The following is an 18,619-nucleotide window of genomic DNA, read 5'->3' on the forward strand; positions in this document are numbered from 1 at the left end:
AATGGACACAAACAACTTCGAAAAAAATTGAATATTCTCTACAGATTTGATATGGCACTAAAAAATTTTGCAGCAAAGATCTATTAAAATTCAGCAATGCAACAAAATGAAAAAAAAAATCCAATAAGTATTTTACATTGCTATAAACCCACACGTGTTTGTCAAAGAATTGCCTATAAAGATATAAAAGAGAATTGATCATTAACTTTTTCCTGAATTGTCAGTGTTTGCTAGATGTTCTCTCAAGTGCTCTACTAGGCAACTGTGATCATTACTCTTATAACCACACTGAGAACATTGAAAAATGACCGAACCATACTGTATTTGCTTAGAATTTGGAGGATCCTTGGGTTTGTCAGGTGAAGGAATTACTACTGATTTTTTTCTTCCTTCAGCTTTATCTTTCATACGGGTGTCAACGATACTTGCTTTAGTAGGGACTTCTGACAACTTTTCCTGTTGGTCCTTCCCCTTGGAGTTGCATTTCTCGACTTTGACAACCATCTTGATGATGTCTTGTCCATCGTAATCATAGCCTGGATGACTGGTATGGCGCCACATGTGAGATTTCATTGACGGGAGATGTCCACTGATGTAGGGACAGAACTTGCATTTGTACTGTTCACTAGACAGACTTGGACTGCTGGTTGAATGCTTCTTCATGTGAGAACGGAGGCTCTGAGGGTAGGCACCACTGAAGTCGCACAAGTTACACTTGTAAGGCTTGTCCGCATTGTGGAACTTCATGTGGTTCTTGATGCCATTAGCAGTGGCTGAGGAATAGTTACACATCCCACATTTGTAGGGTTTCTGATGAGTTTTTTGACAATGGGCCTGCAGTTCCTCCATGGAGCTGACCACATAATCGCATTCTCTGCAACCGTACCAGCACTTCAGCACGCAGGTCTGCTCATGGTCCTTGGGGGATTCATTATTCACCTCTTTGTGGCAAGTAGGGCATATGGTGGATTTGGCAGTAAGATGGACTTTCTTGACATGATCCCTGAGTGCTATTTCACTACTGCAGCTGAGGGAACAATCACTGCATTTCAGAATAGCTTCATGGGTGTCCATGTGGTGCTGTAGTCTTTGAGGATGCCAGAAGGTGGCTGGGCATCTCTGGCACTTCAAGACTGGTGTTGATCCCTGGGAGCACACATGGGTTTGGACAGATGAGTTTTCTGAATTCTGCATAGATGTGGCAGTGGCAACTGCATCCTTAATACTTTCTTTGGCTTTGACAGGGTCACTGCTTGATCTGTCCTGATTGATTTTCTCCATTTCTCTTCTCACCTGCAATGCATCATCTACCGCACTTAGTAACATCTTGCTGATACCTGGCTTGGTACATATCTTTTTACTATCCAGGGCAGGTGAACTGCATGGTGCTTTCCTCTTCTGGTTCTGTCTGTTTTCTCCTTTACCTTCCTCCCCATCTGATTCAACATGCTCCTGTGCTATACTTTGTGCCTTTTCTGTTTCTGTAATTGCATCACAAAGCCCAAGTTGTGCAAGAATCATATCCTCTTCCTTAACAGCAATTTCTTCATTGGCAGTGGTCACAACTTCTTCTATCAAAACATCGCACACTGAAAGAGGCATAACATGTGAATATGAAGTGTCAGAAACCTGTTCATGGCCAATGACATTCTGATGCTCAATGACCAAAGAGTTGCACAAAGGTGCTTCTTCCTGGGAACAATCCTTCGCTACCTCAGGAGCCTTCTTAATCACACTGACAGTTGATGAAGCTGCACAATGATCTTGCGGGACCAATGTTGTGGGAGAGGTGTTGCTCTCTTTTTCAGGATCTACTGTGGTGGCATCTGCAAACACCTTCTGCACGATACCATGTTCCTCTTCTGGCAGCATGATAGGAGAGCATTGGCATTTACCCTTTTCTTTGATTTGTTTTCTTCTTGGACTTTCCCTGACAAACTTAGCAATTTCAACCTCCTCAGTCACTTCAACATAGCTGAAACCAGTTTCAGTGTTGTGATTAGTAGAAACCTCCCCAGATAGAATTTCACTAGCATCTTGTAGTTTGTGCATGACAGGATATGAACATCCCTCCTGACCTGCATGTCTCCAGGCATGTGCCTTCAGGGTAGACAATTTCTCACAAAGATATCCACAGAGCAAACACTTAAACAACTTGGTGTTCATATCTTGCTCAACAGCAGATTGGACAGTTTTCTTTAGTTCTTTCCTTTCCTCCGTCTCTGATCTGGAAGGGGATGAGGACTTACGTCTCCTTATCTCAAGTTCTTTCTGACTTTGTGGCTGTGTTTCTCTGTCTGCATTGACATGACCCCACATGTGATCTCGGAGACCACTCTCACTTCTGGTACTGTATCCACATACAGAACATTTCAGAAGGATTTCTTTGACACTCTGGTGCTCCTTCTTTATATGCACTTGAAGGCTGCTGAATTCACTAGTCTTGTACCCACATATATTACATACACATTTCTTCTCATTCTTTGCCATATGGACACTTTGATGGCTCTCAATAGCTGCGTGCTTTGTGGTAACAAAGTTGCAGAACTTGCAGCGGAAGATATTTGCATTGTGTGTCGCAAGGTGATAGAGGAGTTCATCATATGTTTGTGCCTTGAAGATACAAATATCGCATGCTATTCCCCCATGGTCTTGACCATCTCGTAGACAATGAGCCTCAGGAGTGTCTTCTTCTTCAATCTCCTCAGGACTGGTACATCTGCTGTCTCGCACACAACAGGAGCACAGCTGACCTGAATTGTGTTTTCGGACAGCAAAGAGACAAGGGCAGTTGGGACACTGGTACAATTTAGTTCTCCCATCCTCTTTGCTCTTTCCCGACCTATGTTCATCTTCTTCACCATCCTCAATACTCGAGTCAAGGTCATCCTTCTGCTTCTGCTCACTGTTTTTCACCAATTCAGTAAGTTTCTGGATGACCACAGACAACACCTCATCCTTGCTTGGAGTTTTTGATGAAGTCGGAATTCTTGGAGATACCTCTTTGTGAACACTCCCATCTCTCCTAGGGGATATTTTGTTCTCTTGCAGAGCAATCTGTAGGCAATTGTAAGAGTGGTCCTGATGGAACTGTGCATCCTTCAACCCTTTCTTCATAGGCATATCCCTCTCTGGGCTAGCTCGATGACTGCCATGCTTTCTCTCGGCAATCTCAATGAAGTCAACAAACTCGATGGGTTCCACAAGAACCCTTCCGGGAATGGCTGACTCCTCATTCTCCTTCATTGTGGAAGATGCTTCTTGAAGTCCATCCCAGTCACGTCTCTACCTATAGCACACAAAAAAGTAGAAAGCAATGATATGATTTCTGCAGTAACAGGGTAACAAGTTCAAATCAAAATGGCCAACCCCTTGATTTATTTTTCAATTAAAGAGAGTACTGTGCATTTTGGGTTCAAAACATCACATTATTATCATTGCTAACCAATGAATGCACCCAGTATGTTTTAAGAAAAAGAAATATGGCAAAGATTGAATTATGATATGACAATGCTTAAAGGAGAATAAAGGTTGAAATACATGTTTACGCTTCGTACAGCCGACATTTATATCTTTTAACTAGACTAAACACACAGTATGTTTTATTTTACATATCTGAGAATATCTTACTTGAAATCAAATAAGTGTGATCTTACATGAAGCTGTAAGCTGCCATTTTGTTTGGACTCCCAGGGGGGTGTGATGTTTGTTCGCCCTTCTTGTGTGATTGGCCTACTTTCACTATTACAACTATACAATAAACTCTTCGCTTGTGGCTGCTGGAATCCCAGACAAAATGGCAGCTTGCTGAAGACCGAATATGCCTCATGTAGCAGACAATGATTGCATTTTAAAAGTTTAATAACTTTTATTATTTGGGAGCCTACAGACGTGCCCGATACATAAAATTGTAGGTAATAATGTTCTCTATTCGATATTAATGTATCAATGCCAGACCTTCTTTCTCATTTATCAACATTTCTTGTACAAAGTAAAAGGAATATGAGGCATAAAAATGTTGCTTAGACAAAGCAACAACAAAAAATGATAACCAAAATTCCTTCAAAAAAAAAAGATAACCCAAATTCCTTTAACAATGTCAACAAAAGAGGATAACCCAACTTCCTTTATCCAGAATCGTGCAGGCAAGCTAGGTAATGGCACAATTCAACATGATTCAAAATCTCACATTTGACATCATACAATGATTGAAACTGAAAGGATGTCATGAGCTTGGCCAAGCTACTTTTGGAAAAATTTTGTTCAGACTTTAAAGTACGCAACTATAGCCCAATTGGTATGATTTGCCTCACCTTCTCTGGACAATACAAAAAAATGTTGCTGGGCTTAGTTACACTATATATCCGAAGTTAATTTATTGCAACCTCAGATAGAACATAATATGGATGAAAAATCTACCAAATCTTGTAGATGAGAAACACTGTGAACACAAGACCAGGTATTACATGTAGGTTATTGTGTTATTGGCATTTTGTTGATATGAAACCCTGTTGATGCAATTATCAAAGACAAATCTGCCCATGCTAGATGTACATGTCTATGTGGCACTTTGGTGACATGACTTAGACCTTGTATGACTTTATATCAATTTTGTCTATAAATCTATTCTCTATATGAAGTGACTTTTTTGTCAAAATTAAGTCTCTATAACATAATAAGGGAAGATTATATGACAAATTTTATTCTTAACTCTTCTGAACACTGAACATTTTGAGAAACATAGATACAACTTTATTGCTCCATCTGTGACTACTTGTAAATGTTAGCTCCAAACATTTTTAAAATCACTTTAACCCTATAGCACCTACAGATTATATGCATAAAGGCAATCTCTCACTAGAGGAAACAATAAGTCTGGTAATTAGTAGGCATTGTTCCAAAGAAATTGAAGTAGTTTTTATAAATTTACTTTTGTTCATTACAAGTTATATTTATTTTGTAGCGTAGGACCTGTTGAATAAAATGGTACATGGCAAAGTTCCTCAGATATACGAATATTGACCTTTGAGAAATAAAAGTAAAAGTTTAGGTTTCAGCCGCCCCAATCCCACGTTTTCAAAAATATATAAGTATTACTGACAGAATTAAAATAAAACTAAAATTTTCGCCAATTCAGGGATAAAATATGTAAAAAATTAATTCCAACTCAAATCTGAATCGTCCATATCGATTTCGATGTCACTCTGTGATATCCAACGTTTTGATGAACTCTTCATCAAAACTCTTCGACAGAGTAAGTGGTTTTCCCAGACGTGGATGCAGCCATCTTTGCTGAGATCGACTGCGCAACAGTCTGGAACTTACTACACCCTCATGCGTGTCAGTCGGTTTTTCTCTATTATACTCAATAGGAGCATACACTTTTCTTTGCAGATCTATACAGCAGCCAACCTATACACTGTATACAGTATGCACACGCAATATTAGCACGGTGAATCATACACAAGAGATACTATAGCGCAGATAAAACGTACGGGCGGTTAAGGGCGGGCGATTCAGGGGCTATTTGGTTAATAGGAAACATCTTTACCATTTATTGCAGGAAAAAAAAATGAAGGGAAATTATATTGTGGATGATGTAATTATTTATCAATAAATATGGTACAAATAGCTCAAGCGCTTAACTACTCTTTCTGTCATCCTCATTCTCATTTCTATTATGAAATGAAATTTAAAATATGAAATATAATCACAATTTATGCATTGAACAAATCCATGAGTTTTTGTTTGGGATTGTCAAACTTGTTCAAACAATTTACTCACGACAATCTTTCTCCTACATGTATATATTGTGAATGTAATGATTTGAGAGTAACTCAGTATTGTTTGAAATTATAAACACATACTGAACACAAACTCTTTGATTTAAGTCAAAATCAATCACCATTCTTATGTTTGAAAAATGCATATTGTGAAGTAATTAAAACTAAAATAAACTAATCAAAACCCATTTGCAACATAACTCCCTCAAAAAAACCTCTAAATCTTTAAAAACTTATCATTACCAACCTTGATGCACAAATTCATTTCAGACAGAAAAACACTCACCTTCATCTGAATATCTTCTCAAAATAATCCACTTCACGTGTCCATCTAACATTCCATTGGAAGAAACAAAGATTAATCTGAAAGAAGAAAACAGAACAAAGAATCTAGATTAAGATGATGATGAAAGGAACGGCTCTGATCAGAGTCAAGACTTTTGAGAGTCTGTGGAAAGGGGGAGGAAAGAAACTTATTAATCAACTTACGAGAAGTCACTTGATCAAGCACGTTACTCTCGAGCGCATCATGTGACTTCTCCTTCATGCGGTTGCTATTACGGGAGAGGAAATAGGTCACTACGTTCAGCAGTAGCCCCCTCACCCTACTCCCATTAAACCCTGTTCACATATGGGAAATATTGGAAAAATACAGGAAATAATTTACATGGCAACAGCTTGTAATAGTACTTTCAGTAGAAATTTAACAAGGATCATAATTAATAAAGGATGTTTAACCAAAAAGGAAAAAAATACAAGAGGACTCGGACAATTTCATCCTCGAACTGCTGAAAAGAGCCCCAGGAAACAAATAAAAAAGCCCCTGAAAATCCCCATTCTCTGTAATGGTAAGCTTATTAAATGTTGCAGATTCAGGCATTAGGTCGGGAAAAGTAAAAAATAAATTATTTTTTGCCTGAACCAAAAAAATATAAAGTACCATAGCATGTATGATACATAAAAGCATGAACAATCCAACTGCTCAAAGAACAGAGAGACAAATAAAAACATGCACACAACTCTAAATGCAAATTTTTCAATGATAAAATAGAACATGACTATTCAAGCAACAGAATAAAGTGATAATGAAAGCAAAACAACATTTGGTTTTGTTTATAGTGTTATTTCTCATGTAAACATGTGAATGCACATATTTACTTGAAAAGAACACAAATTATAGAATACATTATTCACAGCAAGACGATCAATTGTTTTACAGGTCTTTTATAGGTCTCTTTCTCTCTGAGGTCTAAAAGTTTCAAAAGAATTGAGTAAACAGGAAAAATACATATTGCTGCTAGGGCAAAACCAAACCCTCATACATGTACATGTATCTGACAAAAGTCATGTTCTGGAGTAGAAAAAAAAACTTGGCCAGCATGACATTTACTTGAACTTAAAAAGGAAATGCTCCCATTTGACATTGTACAGACTACAGAGGTTTAATTTATTGAGAGAGATTGTTTGGCATAGAACGGGATAGTTACTTTGTCAATATAAAGCAAAAAAGGATCCACCTTAAACAAATTTATTCATATAAACCTTGATAAATTCTTGTGATCTAAATGTATAAATCAATGCTGAGATCATTTTCAAACAATTATTTGTTTGACAGACATTTTTTTCCCACATAAAGCCATATAAGACTTTTCAAAGTTCTATATAAATTTTGAATTTATTCTTTAAATTGTAACAATATGCTGATTCAGCATTTTTTATGCTTCATTTGATGGGAGAAAAATATCAATTAATAAAAAACAATTATGTAGTGTACAACAATGAAAGCCAAACTTTTTAATCAAATGTCTGTGGAAAATGTATAAATATGAACAAATTATATATCTGTCTTTCTACATGTATCTTCATCTTGGTCTCAAAGGGAAATGTCTCAGGTACATGTATCTTTGGCTGAGACAACTTAGGCAAGACACTAAAAAAGTAGCTCTATAACAGTGTAGGGCATCTCAAAGACAGCAATTGTGTCTCATCGTGCTCTCAATTGATTCTGGACATAGAATCTCAGTGACAGTCTCTGTTTTGGGTTTCAATGTCCATTTTCTGTGACTGTCTTGGACCTACAGTGTACCGGTACTCCCTTTTACATATTAAGATTCAAGTATCATGTTAAAAATGTAACAATATGATAATGATTCAGCATTTTTTATGTTTCATTTGATGGGAGAAAAATATCAATTAATAAAAACAATTATGTAGTATACAACAATGAAAGCCAAACTTTTTAATCAAATGTCTGTGGAAAATGTATAAATATGAACAAATTATACATCTGTCTTTCTACATGTATCTTCATCTTGGTCTCAAAGGGAAATGTCTCAGGTATCTTTGGCTGAGGCAACTTAGGTAAGACACTAAAAAAAGTAGCTCTGTAACAGTGTAGGGCATCTCAAAGACAACAATTGTGTGTCGTGTGTCTCATCATGCTCTCAAAATGATTCTGGACACAATATCTCAGTCTCTGGCTTGGGTTTCAATGTCTATTTTCTGTGACCATCTTGGACCTACAGTGTAATTCTCCTTTTTACATTTAAGATGCAAGTATCAAGTTAGTTTTTACTATTAACATGAAACACTTGAAATATTCTCAGATGAATAAAGGGGGCCTTGTTCCAGCCTTTTGTTTTAACTTTGAAAAGATGTTTTGAATGAACCCAATGGAAGTCCATGGGGGCTACCTTCTGCCAAGATTTTTTTTTATTTACATTTCTTTGGGGGGGGGGCTGGAGGTGGTGCATCATCCTCTGCCCTTGGAAGAATTCTTGGTTACAGAGTACAGTACATATAAGCAGATGTGAACACAGCCAAAGCGAGCAGCAGGAAAGACTGATGAAGAAGATGGTGACAGGAACAAGTTATAATTAGCCATTTATTTGGGTTTGACAGGACGTGTGATTGTGGATGTGTTGGGCAGTATTTGTAAGGGTCATGACCCCAGACAAATATACGAATCCATCCTCGAGTCTTTCAAGGAAAACTTGAAGCAACAATGCCATGGTCAACTTTGATCAGTCTCTTGAATGAAGGAATCCTTATGACATGGTCACATTTGTTCTACGGCGGCCGTACGGCGAGTCGAAAACAGCCGTTTCAACCTTTTTTTGTCCAACTACATAGAGGTGGTTTGAATCAACATAAATAAAACGGCTGTTTTCCACTCGCCGTACGGCCGCCGTAGAACAAATGTGACCATGGTATTACCAAGAATGCATCATTTTCTACAATGTAGAATACAGCAAAAAAAAATTTCTATTGTCTGCTAGACTGCTACCCCAGCAAGTGTACATGTTCGTACAACAAATATGACAACTAGTATGATACCAATAGCCAAGGAATACAGTATGTAGCAATGAAAGCACACTACACCAAATATTCTTGTTTTCTGATAAAAGACCAAATTTCATGTATTCCTGTCCATCAAAATTATACTTGCATCGAAAGCTCCGACTTCTGGTCACTTTGTACACTGGCTTTAATATTGATGATAGTAGGAGACCCACCGTGTAATTGACCTAATAAATGATGCCCCCCCCCCTTAAAATTTATTATAACTTTAGCTTATGAAAAGAATTTTGATATTGAATCTCAAATAACCTGCCTCAAAAGATAAATTGTGAGATCCCTTGATCCACTCATGATTTTTGTTGAATTTCAAAGGATTATAAATAACTGCTCAACATACTGATCCAAGCCTACCCCAGGGTAGTGATGATTTACTGACTCAATTTGTGAGTAGGAGCAAACAGAACATTCATTGGTTTGCCTAAAAACACTCCCCCTAAACAAACTTAAAAACAAAAAAAATAGAACAATCCCATTAAAAAAATAGAGTAAAAAGGAAACATAGATGGCATGAGCAGGCGAAAAAACTTGTCACAGTAGAAGAATCATCATTCGTTTGCACGCATAAAGTGTCAATGTTGTACCCCCATGCAGGAAAACACTGAATTTGTCTGGCGTTATACTGGAATATTAATACATGTATGATCCTGTAAACAACAAATTGACACTGTATACAATCACTATATATCGAGGTCCATTTCATAAAACTAGTTATCATAACCACTGGCAGATCCCTTTAGAGAGGCACAATTAAAATTTGCAATGTCAAAATGCCGTTAAAACAGAAGAGTGCCCCCCCCCCCCTTTGAAAGTGAACATCTTTTTTGCACTTGTCAATTTTTTATGGACGAAATCCCCTTAATTTTTGGTTAAAACCCTTTTTTTTCCTTGCTTGTCAAATTTTTCCCAGGAAATTGTGCCCCAACTCCCATTTTGAAAAATCCTGGATCTGCCCCTGATCATAAGTAAATTTACATTTACAAATTATTAAAAGCTATTGAAAACTTTCAATCTGATTAACTAATGGTAAATGTTTTATTAATCGTGCATTTGTTGTCTTAAAGAAACCAAAACCCAAGAAGAGAAGCAATCTTATTGGAAAGAGTACAATAAGAGGAACAATTTAAAAAAAGTTTCATCTAAATCGGTTATGAAATAAGCAAGTTATGGACGATTAAAAAGTTTTGTTGTACTTACTATGTGGATCCTCAAATTGGCAAACGTGCTTCGAAATGGCTGATTTTGTGGACAACTCTCCATTTGTTTTTTACACATATTTTCATATTTTCCCCTTTATTTTACATACCCTGTATTTCACATTATCTCCTCCTGACCTTGACATATATGGTGTGGATTACATTTCCCATGACATAATGTTGTGCTCAGAAGGAGGCAAGATGCAATTTGAAAGATAATGAGGAAAATCTGAAAATTTGTGTATAAAACAAATGGAGAGTTGTCCACAAAATCAGCCATTTTGAAGAACGTTTGCCAATTTGAGGATGCCCAAAGAAAGTAAAACAAGGGTTTTCAAACTCCCATAACTTGCTTATTTCATTACCGATTTTGATGAAACTTTTTTTGAGATTGTTCCTCTCATTTTACTCTTTCCAATAAGATTACTTCTCTTCTTGGGTTTCGGTTTCCTTTAATGAAATGGCACCAAGATCTAACAGTGGACTGGGATCTCAACAGATCAACACAGCATGTCACAGCTACAGATGATTCTCATTGGTTCTAGAGAGCCTATGTATGTACATGACAACCAGCACAAATTGGAGGGGGAAAATACATAAGAGATCTGTCACTATTAAGGCAAGGTCAATCAGGTGGTGATATGAATATCATCAGAAACATTTTACATATATTGGTGATGTAGGACAAGTTCTTTCACTTCTGAACATTTTAGATTATAAAGATAATCATTAGAGGCCAAGGCACCCCTATCAACAAGTAAATTTTAATTAAACAAGACAAATTAAACATGCAAAGTATACGCATAAAAATGCTAAATTTCATTCAAAACTGAAAAACCAATCAAAGAATAACAGAGCTTTGGATAAGAAAAGTTTAACAGTTTTAAATTGTGATGAGACATACAAGTTAAAACCCCCAAAATATCATATTATTCCACAAAATGCCATTTTATCACGAAACAGAACAAAAATATGTATTCAATATTGATAGCCATTCTGAGAAAAATATTTTCTATCATCCTGAACCAGTCCATGTAAATGAATGAAATAACATGTATTACAAGTCACCTGGGTACCTGCTTCTAAGAGGCCGTTCTCATTACGCTTTCTAAAACTAGTTTACTGGAAACCGATTCAGGAAACCACTTTGGAAGATCGCTTTGCTAGCGTTCTCACTTGATCACACGAAAGTGGTTTTCAAAATCACTTCACGTAAAGCGCTCTTGTTGCTATGGAGACGCTCTCAGTGGGGTGACACGTTTCGCGCGAAATTCGAAACCGCACCATAGGCATTCTGCACCTGTCGTGTGGAGTAGCGCGCTCAAAATGTGCGAAGATCGCTTCCCGAAGAACGGTTGTGTCCTCACTTACGCTAAAACCAGTTTAACGAGGCAAAGCGATCTTGAAAACTACATCGCGAGGTGGTTTTCCAAACTGGTTTGGAAGATCGCTTCCAAGACCGCTTTGACCGTTCTCACTACGCGTTAAGCTAGTTTCCACTAAACTAGTTTCCAGTAAACTAGTTTTAGGAACGTAGTGAGAACAGCCTCTAATATTTCTGACTGAATCATTCTCTGATAGATTTTGTCAAACTTTCATCAATAATTTCTCTGACTTTTTTCTGTTTTTTTTAAAACCAACTCAATTATCAGGGTGAACTTCCTTCTTAATAGGTAAAAAAGTCTCTAGGTCATCAGGACAGTTGTTGTCAACCTTTCCTCTCAATAAAGACTTCATGTACATGAACAAGTACATGAAAAAAAACAATTAAATTTTACATCTGAAAGCAGAGCAGAGAATAGCGAAAGTATCACCTTGACTAGTTACATAGTTACCTGAAGATAAAGGAACAGGAAACAATTGAACTAGATACAAACCAATAAAACAGACCGTAGCTGAAAAACCAAGCACAAAATTTTATGGAATACATCATGGCCATGACATTTGCTCCAGCAATAACTGCTCTGAAAGAAAATCTGCACGTCAAGCCAAACATAAAATCTAACCTTCAAAACTAAATAAACCCCTTTATTGTTCTGCACCAAAAACTATAATACGATCCTAACTTTAACCCTATGCCCTCTGAGATATCAAGACTGGAACAAATGTAGCCAGAGAAAATGTCATGTCACCCATACAATGATCTACCTGTCTTTTAGTGGAGATTCTAGTAGAGATACCATTGCTTGCCTCCTTTGTGAAGTTTTATAAACTTCAAAGTGTCAACTTTCTCATTCTCCATACGTATCAAAGCTCCATCCAATCTTTCCACTCGTTCACTCAATTCATTCAAATCAACTTGCTAGTGGGGTGGGCTTGGGCTTTAAATACTGTGATCATGTGATGACCATGAAATGTATCACCTGATGGGTAGAAGTTATGGAAACTGTCAGGTGACTTTCATTATTGCAACCAATCACTAACTCAATTTCATATTCCATACACATATATGTACATATTGTACATGTTAGTCTAGGCTGCAGACACGTACAAGGGAAAAAAATACACGGGGGCTCGGGGCGATTTTGCCCCCGAAATGCCCTAAAGAGCCCTGGAAAACTAAAATGGAGCCCCTGAAATTCATATAGGGTCCAATATAAACTTTAACACAAATTAGGATATTTGGGCTAGTGAGCTAAAAAATAGCCTCGGAAAATAAATTATTAATTTTTTCCCTGACACATACCTATTTTTTCATCAGAAAGTGAATATTTGCATCTTAGAAAAGTTTAGTGCTACAAGTAGTTCAAACTTTCTGCTTAGAAAAACAAGAGGGACCTGTTGCATAAAAGTACATGTATGGTAACTGCCCTGAAATCCTTGATTCTGATTGGCTGCTTTATATCATTGGCTGGCAAAGTTACTATAATAGTAACTTTTATGCAATGGGGGTTTCAGAAAGTCTACTGAATTCCCATTCCCCTCTGGTAGTCTAAGAATTCAGAGTCAGACCATGAGTTTGCAGCTGCCAAAAAAGATATGCTTATATGATTAATTAATCTCCAGCAGAATCACACTGTGCAAATTAGGAAAGGAAAAATTTCTGGACTTTTTCTGATTAAGTTCCCTTTCCTGATCAGAAAATGCCATTCATTTAATAGCGAGTTTGAAAGTATCTTGTACATAATCCTTGGGGAAAAAATCCTACCAAGTACCAACTACACATACCAAAGCCATATCAGTTTCAGAGAAAGCAGCCATGAAGGAAGATCACGGAAGATGCAGACTATGTGGAAAAGAGTGGGAGGGTGAAATTGATGGAGGAGGAGACTGCACAGAATACATTCACCAATTGAGTAATCAATTGGATTTGATTTAATGAGGCAGCCATAAAGAACTGGACTCAGAAGAGCAATGTATTAAGTTAAAGTATTTCATACCTTTCAAGGAAGATTATAAAATTTCATAAAATATGCATAGAATTGAACCAAAGGAACTCTTACTAATGTCTTAGGCTAATAAAAAAAAATCAGCTTTTATTTCAAACTTTAATAAACTTTTCTGCATACTTTGACCCCCCCCCAAATAAAAAAAAAACAATGACAGGATAAAACATGTTAACTTCTAAAGGTTTCCATGGCAAATAAGAATGTAGTGGTTTCACTTCTTTCATGGGCATGAGTTGGTCTTGAAAAGGTTTGTTATTCCTTGTCAGATATTTTTCAGTGTTTTGTTTGTCTGACTTTTTTTTCTCTATCTGGTGAAATCATCAGAGATGCCAACTTTTGGAAATCAGAATTAGGGAGGATTTACACTGCCACCAAATTATGTGCGCGTAGCGCACATCTCGAGCGCGGAGCGCTCGACCCTTGCGGCCGGGGTCCAGGGCCCGCATTAGGGCCCTGGAAGCTCTGGGTTTCTAGATGCTCTCTGGTGCAATCTGACCCTTATTTTGGGGCATTTCACATGTTTTGAAATAAACATTGTTCCCACTTTTTTAACATTAAAAATATAAAATATGCATTTTCACATTGTAAATAAAAAATGAGGGGACAAAAGAAGTACCTGTTCAACAATAATAATAAGGATGAATTATCACTATCGGCTATAGGCAGGTTATGTTCCACTATAAATCCAGTAAAGAAAAGCTCAGCGCTGGTCCCTTGCTTGGTAAAATAAAGACAACAGGGTACTAGTGGAGCTCGAAGATCTTGTCATCACAATGTCCGTGGTAGGCCTATGCCGTTTGCTCCCGAACGAAAGAGCTTCCGAATTATCATCACGACCTCCCTGCTAAACTGAAATGTCCACGCTGCAAATTGCGCAAAATGCATGGTAAATTCCTCTTTCCGACTTCCGAACACACAGGTACTGGAGACTGTATTCAGTCTTATACTTCTGAGACCATTTCTTGGTCTTCTTTTGTTGATTTTCCGCCCTTTCGTGTCAATATCAACCCATCAATACGCCGGAATCACACACCGATATTCCACCGCACGACTCGACAAATCCAGTGGCCGCGAGCGCACACGCCTCGCGAAGCTAGCCGGGCCTACCGGCCTGGTGCACAGTGGATTCCCGTTGGGCATATCACATGCACCAGCTTTTCGCTGCTCCTTATTTGTCTACTTTTCGCACAGAATTTAGTAGCAGCGAACGTAACTTGGAGTTACTACATGCTAAAGTTAGCAGACGATACATGTCCTTCCAATCCAATTTGATCAATGCAAAAAAATCGTAATTTCGGGAGGATAAGGATGGTAATCGTAAGGGCGGGAGTTGGGATGAATTTTCGGGAGCCTCCCGATGAAATCGGGAGGGTTGGCATCTCTGAATCATAATAATCATAAAAATGTCATGTTTAACCTAGGACGGCGATTTCAGTTCCGAAAAGAGTTCTCCCAGCGGGCCCTTCTGCTTACCCCGGCTTTTGCATGGCTACCTTGATCGGGCGCTAAAGCATTCGAGGAATTTCTTCCTACTGGGTACCCATTCACATCACCTGGGTCAAGTGCAGCACAATGTGGGTAAATCTCTTGCTGAAGGAAAACACGTCATGGCTGGAAATCGAACCAATGTCCCTGAAATTGAAAGACAAGTCTCAACCACTAGACCATGATGCTCCCACATCATATCATTTTTAGCCTGGAGTACCCCTTAATAGGGCAGAATTTGACTTTCTAAAATTAAATTAAGCGGACCGAATCTAGTATTGTTCTCTGGTTTTCACAGACCGTGAGTCAAAGATAGCTAGCTGACTGGTAGTGGTAACTAGTGTACATGTATGTCAAAGAGGGGCAGGGGCTGTCAAATGGCAGGCGCAAAACATGGCGATTACATTTCAAGATTTTATTGAGATAGGTGAAAATCAAAGCATTACCATTAAAAATGGACAAATATATTCAACAAACATTGATGCATATACCATTTTTGAATAGACATTAAGAACAAAAAATATTGCACAAAAGCTCAACATGCCGAATTCTGCCTGGGCAGCTAGATTTTCTTTCAAATTTTATGAGATGTTGGAAAGAGTTTTATATGCACCCTCCATCAAAAATAACAAAAGATTGTTGAGACTTCCGGTTCGTTCACTTCAGATTTTTCTATCATTTTTTTTTACTGTTGCTTGTACCTTAGTTGGGACTTGAACTCACCTCGATTTATCTCCAGTCAAGACCTTTCCCGCTATACTAGCGTGAAGCGCTGATACCTGAAGGGGTATTTTAACGATTATCAGCCGATAGTTCGACTAGTCTTGACTCACAGACCCTTTACTGACTACATAAACCGATGTCTATGGACAATTACACGAACTAGATCCTGCTCGAAATTTGACAGAATAAAGCCATATTTTGGTATGTATTTTCACTCCCCCATCATATATGTTCTATATTAGGGCTAGATATATTATTCTGAACGTTCTCCATGTTTTTATTTTCAATTTTAGTGGGGGTGCATATGGAACTCATACCGAGATGTGTGTCACAATTAGGACCTACTCAGTTATATAGAACATGTAGAACATTAATATCAACTGAATTTCTTTGTGGAGTAAAAATAAATTCATATTCAATCTTTAGTTGAATTTTTATGTGGGGACTTACATGTAGTATGAAGTAACTAGTGGAAAGGGGGGGGGGTGGGGAAGGGTGTCCGGACGTAGACGTCTAACGTTACACTTTCAAATTTTGAAGCCTTCTTTTTTTGTCTTAAGTAGTGCTGCAGCCGAACCGAACGGAAATTCGCCGAACTTGGCACTTCCGAACCGAACGCAAAGGCCTGGTTCGGAAGTTCGGTAAAAAAAAAAGTATGTTCATTGCAATGCGTAAGTGTGTGTATTTGAGTTTTGTCAGACGTGTATCAATCAGATATGATTATTTACGTCTAAGACCGACCTTTAACGTCACCATCCGAAAGACGTGACCAGGGCTCGAACCTCTGCATCAATTTGTAACTTCCCTACAGCTTGGATTACAGGCGCACGCCACAACGCCCAGTGCGATGACTACACAGATTTAAGTATAAAATTATTTTAGAAAATATTGGTGATTGTGCACAAAGAGAATTCCACTCAATATATTTTTAAAATCCACTATGATAGCTCCCATCTCGTCTTTCATTGAACTGTTATCAACTTAAGAATATTTTAGCATACATGTAAATATATTTTTTCTTGATAAAATGAGGGGACATTTTGAAGCTAAACTCGGTATAAAAGTGTGGTGTAATTACGTATTGCCTTAATCGATCGTGATCGTAATCGGACCTAATCATTTTGTATTTAATAAAGAAAAAGTACCAGACAGAAATTCATTCCTCGTAAATGACAAAGTATGACAGTTTCGGTCTCGTGTTTGATTAAATTTTTATCATTTTCAATTTTTTTTTATAAACATGAATATATTTTTTTCCTTATAAAATGTGGGGACATTTTAAGCTTAACTCAGTTAAAAAGTGTAGTTGAATTACGTATTGCTGTAATCGGACATACATTTAATTGTTTTGTATTTAAAAAGAAAAAGACAAGACATAAATTAATTCCTTGTGACTGACAAAGTAATGGTAAAGTATATATATTTCACCTTCTGAAATTTCCATATTAATATAAAAGATAAATAAGAGATGAAGGAATGAGGGTGAAAAAACAGAAAAGATAAAAATTCAAACCAAATCAACGCATGTTCCCTGATCGATGTTCTGGAAATGGTTGGTAAGGAAAGTTGAAACAGGAAGTCCAAACAACCTGCTCTCGGTCGCTATTACATGTATACAATATTTTCTTAAAAGTGGTTTAATCTGGTCAATTACTGAAAATAAGATGATAAATTATCAGTTCCGTCTTAGTTCTGACGATCAACGCCGAGTGATTTCACAACACTAAAATACACAGTACAGTCCCATGTACTCATTTTCGTGTTGGAAATATGTTTGAAGTCATGAAGCGTTGATCTTTCTGGACCAAGAATGGACTGATATTTTATCTTTTTAAAGTAATTCATTGACCAGATTTTACCACTTTTCAGAAAATAGGGACTTTCTAAAACACTCATATTCTTTGGAATGTGAATTTTACCGGTATAATAACAGTTGAGTGGAGGTCGTTTGTCTACTGTTTCGACATTCCCGATCAACACTTTCCAATTTGAGAAGCTGCGTTGGCAATAACATCATAATCGATCATGATTATAGCTACATGAAATAATCATGAAAAAAAAAATATTCTGATCTTTGTAATTCTGTTTCTGTCCTGATTCTCTCTATATCAATATTTTTTCTTTTGATTTTTTTTAATTTTCATTTTAAAAAAGAAAGTAGAAATGACTTATTATTTGTTTAAAGATTAAAACAAAAGAAAGTTCAACAATTTTCATAACTATTCTTTTTAGAAACAAAATTTATTATAAAAGACAGATCATCCTCTAATTTAGATACAAAGAAATCAGACTTTAAAAAAACCCTGGATTTTGAGTGACACTACACAAAACATATGGCGTTGTACTTGTATGGTTTCCCGAAAGCCAATTCCGTGTTTGCCCCCTTTCGCATCCCGTGATCCTCTGTGATGACAGACGCCCTCACGCGATATATAGTGACGTATTGTATTACCGGACACTATCATATTTCCGGACGCGCATATAACTGCGTAGGAAATCAATTTCGTACCGTAAGACTTCCGCAGTTCAATATCACAGATCAATTCAAAGAACGAGAATGCAAAAACAAGGCGAAAATATAATTTTTACCTTATTTTTCTCTAAAAATGACAGAAAATGCTTGAAATAACATATAACACAGTTTTGGCATTAACAATTGATCCCAATTGATCTATTTTCTGATGGA

At 37.2% G+C, this 18,619-nt stretch overlaps 1 protein-coding gene across 1 annotated transcript in view; it reads right to left on the reverse strand.

Moving 5' to 3' along the window:
• The window catches only part of LOC121407136 (zinc finger protein 507-like), a 19,737-nt gene continuing 1,118 nt past the window's right edge, over positions 1 to 18,619 (reverse strand). Inside the window, exons 2-3 of the mRNA XM_041598072.1 lie at positions 6,070 to 6,146; positions 1 to 3,289 (exon numbers count right to left, since the gene is read on the reverse strand). Of these exons, the coding sequence (XP_041454006.1) occupies positions 202 to 3,246 (3,045 nt within the window). The 5' untranslated portion in view covers positions 3,247 to 3,289; positions 6,070 to 6,146 and the 3' untranslated portion in view covers positions 1 to 201. The remainder of the gene's footprint in view (positions 3,290 to 6,069; positions 6,147 to 18,619) is intronic.

This window comes from Lytechinus variegatus, chromosome 2 (assembly GCF_018143015.1).
Source record: "Lytechinus variegatus isolate NC3 chromosome 2, Lvar_3.0, whole genome shotgun sequence".
Taxonomy (NCBI): Eukaryota; Metazoa; Echinodermata; class Echinoidea; order Temnopleuroida; family Toxopneustidae; genus Lytechinus; species Lytechinus variegatus.